The sequence below is a fragment of the Podarcis raffonei genome, chromosome 2, assembly GCF_027172205.1.
Source record: "Podarcis raffonei isolate rPodRaf1 chromosome 2, rPodRaf1.pri, whole genome shotgun sequence".
Taxonomy (NCBI): domain Eukaryota; kingdom Metazoa; phylum Chordata; class Lepidosauria; order Squamata; family Lacertidae; genus Podarcis; species Podarcis raffonei.
Window position 1 is genome coordinate 91,510,759 of NC_070603.1, and position 13,110 is coordinate 91,523,868.

The following is a 13,110-nucleotide window of genomic DNA, read 5'->3' on the forward strand; positions in this document are numbered from 1 at the left end:
GTTCAGAGACTTTGCTATGGAGAAATGGTGGTCATAATACCGGTAGGCACACTTGCATTTGATTCACCGCTGATGTATTTTGCATTCAAAGCAAGTGCAGAACGTCTTGCAGGTACAGTGGTACCTCAGGGTAAGTACTTAATTCGTTCAAGAGGTCTGTTCTTAACCTGAAACAGTTCTTAACCTGAAGCACTGCACCGCTGGAGCACGATTTCTGTTCTCATCCTGAAGCAAAGTTCTTAACCTGAAGCACTATTTCTGGGTTAGCGGAGTCTGTAACCTGAAGTGTATGTAACCTGAAGCATATGTAACCTGAAGCGTATGTAACCTGAAGCGTATGTAACCTGAAGCGTATGTAACCTGAAGCATATGTAACCTGAGGTACCACTGTACAGGCACTGAGTGAGTGGGAATTTCATCCCATATTGGTTGCTGAAATACTACTGAATGGACATGAAGAACATGTCCCTAAATACTTGCAATTCCAGATTCTTGAAATGATAGAACTCTGCAATGCTAGCTCATTATTGAGGTTAGCTGTTGTTTTGCTGAGGCATGCTGAGCAAAATATTTTTATTTCTTGAACAAAAGATTTTATCTGCAAAGAATAAGATGCTTTTCTGGTGGCATTTTCCTCCCCTGCTGTGAACTGGCATGCCCATCTTGCCACCACTTTTTTCTGCATGATTTATCAGTGGTGGTACAGGCAGAAATTCAACAGGTGTATTTTTGGCATAATGAAGATGCTGTGATGGGAAACCCCTGGGGCAATAATGCAGTGATTAAAAGTGCAGGAACTCTGCCTCCCCCTCTTTCACAACATGGCAACCCTCCTATGCTATGGCTGAATATGATTTTGGCTGGCTAAGACCAGGATCAAGAGTGAGGTAATAATGATAATTACATTCAACATCAGAAAGATTATATGCATTGGGAAATGATAGGAAGTCTATTTTATGTTAGCAAAAAGATAGGGAAAAGGAGATTGTACAAATTTAATTTAGATTTAATTTCTGTAGACATGCATAAGACTATTAGTATATGATTGTTTTCATTTTTGTTTATTTAAGAGTGTGTATGTTATCCATGAATTTCAATAAAATAAAATAAAATAAAGAGAACAGGATCAAGATCTCATGACTTTTGATCACTTATTTGGAGTAAATGACAAAGACAATGACTAGACCAGTGATTGATGGGTTGATGGGAGCTTTAGTCCAACAACAGCTGGGGCACAACCTCCAAGTGTCCCTATTTTCCAGGGGCGTCCCTGATTTAGAGAAGCCATCCCAGTTTCTGATTTGATCCCGGAATCTCCCACTTTTCCTTAGGATGTCCCTATTTTCATTGGAGAAATGTTGGAGGGTAGTGAGTTTTCTGAGCCCCCAAGCCGTCTGAAGGCAATCCTGTAGAGGGAAGTTTTTAAAAATGTTTAATGTTTTATTATGTTTTTATATATGTTGGAAGCTACCCAGAGTGGTTGGGGCAACCCAGTAAGATTGTGGGGGGCTTATAAAGAGTAAAATTATCATTATGGAATGGGACATCCCTATTTTCATCAGAGAAATGTTGGAGGGTACGTTGGGGACCCAAGTTTGAGAAAGGGTGGTAGACTTTGCACTCGTGAAACATTTGCTTGGATGTGACACAGGAAACTTCAGAAGATAGCAGCAAACAAGGAATGATGTTCTATAAGTAGGAGTTGTAAATGAAGTCTCCTATTGTGTTCGTGAAAGGTCTCAATTAAGGGAAAGAGGAGAAAGTAGGAGATATGATGGAAAACCTAAAAACAAAAGTGACATTATGGCCCGAAGCAGGGTGTTAGTGGAGAAAAGTATGCTTCTGGGAAGGGAAGAGTGAAATCTTACAGAGCCTGCCACTTCCCCTGGGCATTCTGGTAAACACTTCCAGCTGAAGGATTCACAGATAAAACTGCCCTAATGTAACTTTGAATTTGCTGCTGGATTCTGTGGGAATCTTGATGGACCATATGGTAACAAAGCCATATTTTGTAATGTAATAGTAAGCTTAAAACTAATCATCTGAATTCTTTCACGGTGACACTTTTGTTTCTCTTCTGCCACCTCTGCAGCTGAATCTTGAGAAGAAAACCAATTTGTAATTTAAAAAGTCTTTGCAACTCAAAGTCTGATTTCAAACTGAAGCTTTCCAAGGCCTAGTTAGGCTTGCTGAATCAGCACACTGGACACCTGCAAGCCTCAATGGATCTGTGACAATGCCTGTGTTCATTCCTGCTGGCCTGAATGGAAGGTGAGAAACCAGCACAATTAGGTTAATGACACAACAACAACAGCAACAACAACAACAACCTGTTACATCGAACCTCCAATGCTATTTGGTACCTTTCTTTTTTTTATAGTCCCCCCCCCCCACTACTGGGCTAGTACGCAGCTACCTACACAGTAAAGGCAACCCCCATTTTAGGCATGACCAATATGTGTGCAATCACACACATGTGCCGAACCCAGAAGTGATCCAGAAACATCATGAATGACATCACTAAAGGGTGGGGTGGGGGTGGAATGGGACAGAGCAGAGCGGGAGCAGAATGAGGAGGCAACACTTCCATTTTCTTCCTTTGTGATTTTAAATTGCGATGTCTTGTGCTTACAAACAGTAAACGGAACTTAAGAATTCTGCACTTGGTGTCAGTTCCTGCACTTTTGTGACTCAGCAAGAGATTACACACAGTTCTGTTCTAGTCGGAACACTTGATAGCTGATTAGAAATTGCTCACTCTTTAGATGTAGTGTAGTATAGTATGAGCAATGATCAGGACTCTCGGTTTCTGCTTGAATAGGCCATCATTCCCAAGTGTTATGTAGGGTGGCCAGGTTGGACGAGGCTCCCAGACTTTTAATAAAGACGTTGAGGCAGGTTCAATGAGTGTTGATTACTGTATAGCAGTGCTGCAGCTGTTAGAAAAGCACCCCACACTTATTTATTAAAGTCATCCCTTTTCTTGCAGTCACCCTAGTCTTGAGGAGAGAATCTCACTTATGGAGTTTTACATCTGGGAATCTTTAGTTTCTGGTAGCTTCTGGGCAAATAATACTGAGGACCAGCAATCACATTCCAGGATACATATTTCTTTATAAGTATTTATAAACCACACACATACACACACACACACTGTCAAACATTATGAAGCCAAATACAGAGTCTGCCTCTTGAGATCATGTAACCCCATTATACTGCTGGGAATATCTGGTTCTCAAAGTAGATGGCTATTGTTTTGTCTCCTGCCTGTCACTTTCAGTTCATTTCTCCAACCAGATGTTAGCCACTAGGGGAAGGGGAAACTTTTCTCATCCAGTCTTTGACAAGAAAGCTGGCTTTACTTTCCTTCTTCCATGGTGTCTGAGGGCAAGAGTTTGTTTACTAAGTCTACCATCTTATACTCACTTTCCTGGGAGTACATGTGTACAGAACTGTTATATGAGATGCTATGTGGGCCTCTTATGCTTTCAGGACCAAATGACCATGCTTACAAAAGCCAAATTCTTTTCTATCACTTTCTTCCTGATTGTCCAGGATATTCATACACCTCCACCGCTCTGATTGTATTATGCTTCTCAAATGGCTTTAATTATATGCTTCATCTCTCTCAATAATATGACAAAATTCATCATATTCCTATCCCCAGGACACTCTCCATTGTCACTCATTGAGATTAATTAGCATATTGCTATAAATAGAAATAACACCATCTGATATGGTGCGGTTTGTAGGATGGATCAGTGCCTCCAAGTGAAACCAATTTTTAGCAGCAAAAATCCTGCCCCCCTGCAGCTATGGGGCTTGAGGGGGCAGGAATTCCCATGTACACCAACAGCAATTTATTGTCTACGGCCCATAGCCATGAAAGGAGGGGGCTGGGTTTTGTTGGAACTGCCTGCACCCAAACCAAAGAGGGTAGGCGCACACTACACATTCAGAATAGGCTTGGCCCCACTGAAAGGCCCTGTGCTTGAAATTACATGTACTGGTAAGTTTTACCTGTGGTGTTTTACCTGTACTGGCTTATTTACACAGGTAGCACACAGACCTGTTTCCCACGACATGATATGGCTTAGCGAGACTATGCAAAAATAGAGGCCCCAAGAGAAACGCTTGCAGCTGTTTTGCTGCTCCCCAAGCCTTTCTTCTGCCAGGCTAAACTAAGCCAAACTTTGGTTTAGTGAGTCATCTGAAACAGGACTTGTGGTCAAACCATCTCCTCTCTAACTGAGCTGCAGCAAAGAACATATAGTATTCAAAAGGACCCGAGAGGAGCAAAGCAACTCTCCCAACATCCATCCATAATCCATAATCTCACTGAGCCATAGTTTGGCTTACCATGTCATGCAGACTAGGCCACATTAAACTTTGCAGGCTGTAAGTCACAAACCTATATAATGCCTATAATGATATTTATTGACATATACATTTCCAGATGTTTTCATTCCGCAAAGCCTATCTGATAATGATCCTGTTCTGATGTAATGGAAAACCACAATCTACTGTTATGTGAAAGTTTGTGTGGAGGGAAAGTATGTACCTCAGGTTAAGAACATAATTCATTCTGGAGCTCTGTTCTTAAACTGAAACTGTTCTTAACCTGAGGTACCACTTTAGCTAATGGGGCTTTCCACTGTTGCTACACCACCGCCACGCTATTTCTGTTCTCATCCTGAAGTAAAGTTCTTAACCCAAGGTACTATTTCTGCATTAGTGGGGTCTGTAATCTGAAACGTCTGTAACCTGAGGTACCACTGTATAGTGAGTGTGAGTATGTGTGTGTAAACTGTATGGGAATTGTATGGGTATCTGAAGAAGTGTGCATGCACCTGAAAGCTTATACGCAGAACAAACTTCGTTGGTCTCTAAGGTGCTACTGGACAATTTTTTTTTTATTTTGACTGTGTCACACCAACACGGCTACCTACCTGAGTCTAGAATGTATGGTAATTGTATGTGTACACATACACATTGGCCATGCTCACCACTAGCATTTGGCCCTCAGAGGGGTGGCTGATTGTCAGTGTAGCCCTCAAGCTAGAAAAAGTTAACCACAGCTGGTTTAAACAAACCACAGTTCTCTGAAGGAGGACATAATAGTTACAAAATTCCCATTCTATGCAAATTCAGGCAAGAGCGCATAAGGGAGCAAATCATGTGATACATTTGTCAGAGTTATATTCTGAGGATGTTGCCAACTTGCCTCAGCAAACTGCTGTATGTTAACAATTCTTCCACCGCTTCTTAAGATACAAGGTGAGCGTTGGCAGAGAACCATCCAACAAACTGAACCAACAACAGCAACAGACAACCATGCAAATATACGTTTCTTGCATTACTCTAAAATATTTCTAAAGTGTCCTGGTCACTTAGGGCTCCTGGCTTCTCTACATCTGACAACAACAAGGCTAAAGATTTTTTAGGCAGGCAAATGAAAAAAGCTCTTCTTCAGTAAAATGGGAAATGTATCTCTGTGGGCCCCCATAGATATTTGTCCTCCAACATACAACTTTGCCTAACTGAAAGCAGAAATAAAAAATGCTCTGTATTCTGTTTATGTACATCATAATGAACTTTTCTAATGGAAAATAATAATTTGAATTGATCCCAAGCCTGCAAGCAACATACTACTACAAAATGCATCAGGGGGGTAGTCAAAGCCTTCATGTAAATAAATAGCCATCTTTCCCAAGTGGCAATGAATCCTACAGCATCAATTCCCCTGGGAAATATGATATTAGTTCCCTCTTAATTATAGCAATGTCCCATGTATAAATGTGGAATTCTTTTGTGTATATAGTATAATCCAAAATGATGGGGGAAGCTGTTTGGTTTTGCGCTTTTTAAAATCACTATCTGAGAAATATGAATATTTTTGAAGAGCGAGATCTTAACAGATTTGCGAGGAGAGACAGATCATTTGCGGAGCACGGAAAGTAATATATCATTTGCTTGATTCTGAAAGAATGCTCTGTTTAGCCCTATTGCAGTGGTGAATAAACTCAAGACGCTTTTGTCTTTTAGCTCTCTCCATCCATACTTACCCTCATCACCATCATTTTTATTGCAAAGCTCTGTAAGTCAGGCCAGTATCATAACCCCTGCACTGCAGATGGGGGAACTGAGGTAGAGTAGTTTGCCTAAAGACTCAGACAAGTTCATGGCGGAGGAGGAGACTTGAACTGGGGGCTTCCACACTTGCACATGAGGAAGCCACCCCTCTATAGTGTATTTGGCTAAAACCAAAGTGGATTTGAAGCACATGGGCACATATGCTGAAGGCCCAGGAAGAAATGTGGTAAGCATGACACGTTGTTCTTCTACCCTAACCTGTTGCACATCCAGAGCAACACAGTACTCTAATAGTAGTGCTGCATTTCCTCTCTTGTCTGCAGTCAATTTCCAGAGACCTTTTCAAAGAGGCAGCTGTGTCGGGGATGAAGAATGTGACTCTTGAGCAGTACATGAAGAGGAATGATAGGATATGAACCTCATTGTAGTAATGCACACCTGTAAAATATTCGTATTCAGAACAGCAGTTTCTGGCAGGGTGGCGGCAGCAGAGTGATGACATAATGAGATCAGGGGATTTCGAAGACGTGTGTGTGTGTTAATTTATTGTGCAGAGACAAGTTTTACTCTTGCCTTCCTGACATGCTATATAAGATCAACATACTGGAAATACAGCAGACATTTCATGATTGCATAGATGAAACAGAAGATTGAAGGGAGGAACTGCTGTGGGAAGGAAATGTCTCCGTAAAAGTATGCCTGGACACTGAGATCCAGCACTGAGGGCCTTCTGATGGTTCCCTCACTGTAAGAAGTGAAGCTACAAGGGGGAAAGGCAGAGGGCCTTCTCAGTAGTGGCACCCAGCATGTGGAACAAATCAGATATCAAGGAGATGTGGAACTATATAACCTTTAGAAGACATCTGAAGGAGTTTGCTGTCCTCACCCAGCCCCGCCCCTGCCCCACCCTCGCCCCCATTATTGAATGCCTATGATTAACATATATTTCTGTCGCAGATCTTTACATGTGGGACACAACTCAGCCACCTAGAAAAATATTTTGCCCTTTCTGTGCCCATGCCCCTCCTATTTTTTTCTACTGCTACCACTGTTCCAACTGCCTTTAAAAAAGTTTCATTAGTTTTCAAATGAAAAAATCCTGCCTGTTACAAAAAATGAAATAATAATATTCAAAACACCCACATATTATAGAACAACTAGAAGACCCACCCTTTCGCAAGAAGGACCCTGGTGTGGCTGCTGGTGGCTTTGTCACTCCCTCCAGGAGTGACGATAATTGGGAAGCAGCAGCTGAGCTTCCCAAGTTGGCAGTTCTCAAGTTGTAAAGCTCCGCTCTGAACGAGCAAGCTCTTCCTGGAGAGATGCCCGCAAAGCCCAGATGCCAGAAGCGACGGAAAAGCCGGCTGAGCCCTCCCATCCTCCACCTCCTGGCTTGCGGAAAACGGAAGAAAGAAGGAAGATCCAGGAACCCGACATCCTTGGGCAGTGGCAGCAGCACCTGGTGCAGAGCCACGGAGCCCAGAGGCAAGACCGGATCACCACCAGATTTCTCCCTCCTCACACCGCCCCCAGGCTAGGCGAGAGCAGAGCAGGCGGAGCAGGGCGATCGCCGCCTCAGGAAACGCAGCCAGGAAAGGCAGCCCAGCTGGGGGAAAGAGGGGTGGGGAATCCGCGCTGGACCAAAGGCGCCAAACGAGGACGAGCGGCGGAGCCTAACTTCACGCTGCGAGCCACAAGTTGAGGCGTCGCTCCGCTCGGGGCAACCCAGCCCAGCCTGTCCTTCCCCCTCGCTCTCAGCAGCAAAAGCCGCCTGCTCCCTCTCTGCGCTCCGCCTTCCACGGAACAGTTGCCATTTGCCAATTAGACGCGGCATTACCGGGTGTTGCGAGGGCGGACGGCGGAGAAGTGCCCCGACTCTGTGTCCCGGGGAGCTCTTTTTCTTCCCCTCCCTATAACACACAAGTGCTTCTTATATCCAAGATGGAATCATCTGGGGTTTCAATTTACAAATCAGCTATTGCAAACACACACACGCGCGCACACACACACACACACACACACAAACGCACACACACTTTCCAAGGTAGAAGTATCCCCTATCCGAATTGCAAAAATGCCTTTGCTGTCGGTTAATTTATTCTCTCTCTCTCTCTCTCTTGAGAAGGACATTGACTGCTAGAGTCAGGATTGTGCTCTGTCTCCCGCCTTTCCCAAGGAGATTGTAGGCAGCTTGGAAACAGGGGGTGGTTTGGGTGGTTTGTTTTGTTTTTTAGTGGGGTGGGCTTTAACTCGGAAGCGCAACTTGGGCTAGAAAGGGGACGCGCGTGCTGTCAGCGCAATTGCTGGACACGGACCCGTCGAAACCGCAGTTGGATATCCGAAGGGGCAAGGGGAGCTTCAGTTTATAGGAGCGAGCCAAGAGAAATGCATGAAAAATAAAAACCAGCGCACATGGGGGCAAAGCACTGCAGCAACACAGGCGCGCGCGCACACCGCAAACCATCGCCAGCACCAATCTTTTAATCCGGTTTTCACCGCCATCTCTCACAACTCGAGGGAGGAATGAAAGGCTCCGGGCATTCGCAGTTGGGGAAAGAAGGGGGATATCTCCCTGCAGCAGGAGCACTCATGCACACGCTGATTCAGATGCCGAAATGGACTAGCCAGCCAGATAAACTGACCTGTTGTCCAGGCTGATGGGAACGGTTGGATTGAAGGAGTTGGGTTCCATACAAGATCCCTTTCCAAATCGATCTTATCTATTCATCGGCTCCAACTCTGCTTTGTATTCTACCCTCTCGGGTAGGCAGAGATTATGCCCATATTGAAATTGTCCTAGCACAACCAACAAAACGAGAGAGAGAGAGAGAGAGAGAGAGAGAGAGAGAGAGAGAGAGAGAGAGTCATAGAAACAGATACACATACTCTTGGAAAGGATGGAAATTTAAACCAGAACAGAAATCAATCAAGGATACGACCGAGCCGAATACGGATTTCAGTGCCACCACCACGCGGTGCCCCTGTTTTTCCTCCTATTAACCAGCAGGGTTATTCCTCCAGCCCCAAAGCCGAAAAGTGGCGGCTTGCTTCCTCGCCGTTTCGTGGAAACTGCCCCCTCCTCACCCAACAGCTCGCCTCTTTCTAGCACTGAACCGAGAGCTTGGCGGGGAACCGGTTGCCTTTAGCCAAGCCATATTTCACTCTAATGCAAACCCATTGAAATCATCGCCTTGCGTCTCCCCCCTCCGTCGTCTTGATTCAGTGATTGATTCTTGAAAATGGGATCATAAATCCAGAGAGTGTCAGGAGAAAAATCCCGAGGATACGTGCTGGAAGGGAGGGCGCCTCTGATTTCCAAGGAGGGAAGAGGCGGCTGGGAAAAGAGAGATGGGAGCGCCTGGAAAGGCAAAGAGCAGAGCAGCAAACTCCCCGGGGGATGGGAGCGTGTGAACTGCCTGCCGGGGGGAAGTGGGATGGGGTGGATTATCTAACGCTGGGCATCCTGGTCCTAAGGAAGCCCTCGAGTCTAGTGATCCTACAGCACAGTGCCAAGTTGGTTGGTTTCCATTGCTGGGGCTGCTCTCTGCCATGCCCGCGGCTGGCGCTCTCCTTCAGCACCACTCCCTGCCATCCCGCGTGCCAGGGCTCTCTGGCCATTTCTGGCGCCAACAACCTGATGCTGGAGCCTCCGCGGAGCGCCCTACCTGGAAGAGCCTCAAGATGTTGGCCACCATGATGGAGACGGAGCTGCCCGACGCCCCGATGACGCCCACCACTTTCTCCGGCTTGACGAAGACCGGCGGCTCCCCGTTGGTGCACCTCACGTCGGAGGTGTCCTTCTGGATGAGCGCCTGCACGAAGGTGAGCGACTGCTCCAGCGCGTACGTATCCCTGGAGCAGGTGTCCAAGATCCTGGCGCCCAGGGTGACGTTGGGCAGGAGCTCGGGGTCGCTGTTGATCTGGTCCAGGGCATAGAGCATGGCCTCCAGGCGGTGGATGCCGTTCTCCTTCTTGATGTCCCCGCACGGCACGCCGGTGGGGCCCTTGGCGTGGACGGGGAAGAGGCCGCCCAGGGTGATGTCGCCCTCCAGGCGGATGGAGTGCGGGGCGTACATCTCCTGGCCTTGCGCCACCGCCGACAACAGGAACTCCAGCAGGCACCAGGGCAACTTCATCAAAGTCAGCAGCTGCCACAGCCTCCCCGGCTGGAGCATGGTGGGCACCCAGGCTACCACGAGCAGGAAGGAGGGAACGCCGCTGTTCCAGCAGCCGCCAGCCAGCCAGCCAGGGGTCCGGGCGCCTCCTGCCGCAAGCGAGCGAGGATTCCCCCGAGGGGCGGGCCGGGGCGGGTCTGGCAGGGCGGGGTGGTCCAGCTCCGGGCTCCTGCCGTCGGCGCGCTGCTTCCCGACCGCGCTCGCCTGTCTGCCTGCCTGGGCTCGCTACTGGGCGAAAGAGAGACTGGGCTGCCGCTTTAAATGCTCGGTCGGCTCCTCTCCGCCTCCCGCTCGCGCTCTGCCCACCTCCTTCTCCTCCTCCTACTCCCCAGCTTTGCCTGCCTGCCTGCCTGCTCTCCCTGCGCGTCATTACGCAGAGATGCGGGCGGAGGGAATCGTCGGCGAGGCGAGGCGGAGAGGCCGCGGGGAAGAAGGGATGGCGAGCCTCTCGCAGACAAGGAGCATCCTCGGCTCGGCGGAGGCAGTCGACGTCTCCTGCCTGCCTTGAGTCTCTCTCCTTCGGGTCCTTTCTGTTACCTATGCCGAGAGCCTTTTCGCAGCTCTCCCTCGGTTCGTTCTCCATCCTCTTGCGGATGCGTCCTGCGCTGTAGGATTTCAAATGCTCTGGGACGAGGAGGCTCCTCTGTACAGTGGCTTGTAGAAAAACGCTCGCTAGTCGCTGGAGACTGATTCCAAAGCACAAACTCTTTCAAATCGTAAGCTCTCTGGGGTAGAGATCCCGGTTCTTCGATGTAACCAGTTCCTTGCTTGAAATTTAGGTGTGCGGTGTGTTACATGTACAAAGGGGTGCGTATATTAATGTGAAGAGGCAACTATCTGAACGTATCTTGTATATTTTAAATAGTTCCATTAATTTAACTGTTGCATGACCTAGCGGTATTCTGAACCCTAGATTGTAGGGTGAGTTCTGACCAATTCCTTTTTGATAACAGAAATATTTCTATCCTATTTGATTAAAACTCTTCAAATAAAAGACTAGAACGTGAATAGTGACAGTAATAATGTTTCACCAAGTTAGGATACGTGGCAGGTAAATGCAAGGATTGTAAAAAAAATAAAAATAAAAATCGCAGGAATTACAACAATGTGGAGATGTTTCATGAATCCCAACCTTAAGAACAGCATCCTTTGAGAGGAGCTCAGGTATTTTATTTTTCACTTCAGAGAGAAGGAAAAGGCTGACTGGGCTAGAGCTGGGCAGCTTGTTTCCAGTGCAGTGTAGAGGAAAAACGGATTTCAGGTAACCTGGTCCAGAGTTGTTTAGGGCTGGTTTGGTGGTGGCTGGGCTGCCAGTGCAGATCCCTGAACACATGTCCCCTGTAAGAAGCACCGCTCACTGCTCTGGATGAGGCATTTTGCACCCACTGTAGCCCCTGGATCCTAGCTTCAAGGAAATCCCCATGTAGTGCAAAAAAACAAGACTCTAAACTCGACAATGTGTTGCAGTGGCCCAATTGTCACTGTTCAGAAAGATGTGCAGTTGGCACAGCAATCATAGTTAGTGGCACGTGCTCTTTGTGACCAAGGCCAGCTGGAGCTCAATGGACAAATGATGGTTCAAAGAGCACCCCTGAACTGCATACCTGCTCTTCCAGAGGGAGTGCAACTCAGTCTAGAACAAGCAAATTTCCCAGTTCTCGAATCTGCGAACCACTCATCCACAGTGTTTCTGTCTAAGTAGGATTCAGCTTCAGTCTACTGGTTCTCATACACTCTACCACTGCATCGGTGTGACTGAGGCCTGCCTTATGCATGCAATTGCATAAACAGGTGCCCATTCAGTCAAACAGACGCTCTACCCCTCCAGTCCTACAGAAGAGCTTGGGAAGAGCATCCCATTTAAACCCAGAATCTTATGGAACTGAAAGAGTTGATCTTCATTCTTGGAAACCACAGTTCTTTTCTGAGGCTCTCTTTTGCCTTTAAACAAATTATGACCCCCTGCTTCACTAAAGAGACAAATTTGGAGTCTATTTTATCTGCCAAAAGCCAAGGGAAGCACAGCTTATAGGCATAAGACACCTGGCTCTGGGTATTCCAGACCTGATACAAGATGCTCAGAGTTGAATGAAAAAATAAACAAATGAAGTAGGTCAGAACAGGACAGCCTCAGCGAACTTTGACTGTGCCATCTGTGCAACGATTCTACATTCCTTTGCTGACACTGTGGCATGTGGAACAAATTTAACTGCCCTCTGCACAGCATTCAAGAGAAAGGGGAGGAGAAGGAGCAAGGTGAAGGAGTACCTACCCAAGCCTATTATATATTTGATTTTTTCTGTCAATTTGAATATGTCATTTCTAGTCCAATGCTGCTGTGAAACCTCCTTTTCCCTCTCCTGCTCCCTCCTACTTTCAAAGCACAGTGTTTTCTCGGAGCTAGCTGAAAGACAACTACAGCCATGTGGAATGAGATAATGACATTGCAGTTGAACCAACTACAGCTAGGGCTGAGGAGTGCTCAAAAATAGCACTCTGTGTAACATGGATCTGTTGAGAAGACTCATCAGAAATGTTTGCCTTTCTGCACCTGAACAGCAGCCTATAGAACAGCTCATGCTTTGAGCATCAACCCTGAAGACCTCTTACCTACATTAAAACATTCTGATTATATTCTCTATCTCCTGGCTAAATATCAGCTGTTCTAACTGGATTTTGTCAGGCCTTGATATCATTTGCTCAAGGAAGGAAGGAAGGGAGAGAGAAAGGGCAAGCGGGAGGCAATATCCCTGTGCACCACCAAACAAGTGCATTCCGACATCACAAGATCAACCCAGAGATGCTCAGTGTTTAGCTAGAAGGCTTGACCTGGTTCTGAGGT

At 46.6% G+C, this 13,110-nt stretch overlaps 1 protein-coding gene across 3 annotated transcripts in view; it reads right to left on the reverse strand.

Annotated features, from left to right (window-relative positions):
* The window catches only part of GRM7 (glutamate metabotropic receptor 7), a 382,004-nt gene extending 371,052 nt beyond the window's left edge, over positions 1-10,952 (reverse strand). Inside the window, exon 1 of one of the 3 annotated variants that reach the window (XM_053378124.1) lies at positions 9,759-10,952. In XM_053378124.1, the coding sequence (XP_053234099.1) occupies positions 9,759-10,268 (510 nt within the window). In that variant the 5' untranslated portion in view covers positions 10,269-10,952. The remainder of the gene's footprint in view (positions 1-9,758) is intronic. The other 2 variants (XM_053378122.1, XM_053378123.1) reach the window with 2 other exon arrangements.
* Positions 10,953-13,110: the final 2,158 nt, after the last annotated feature.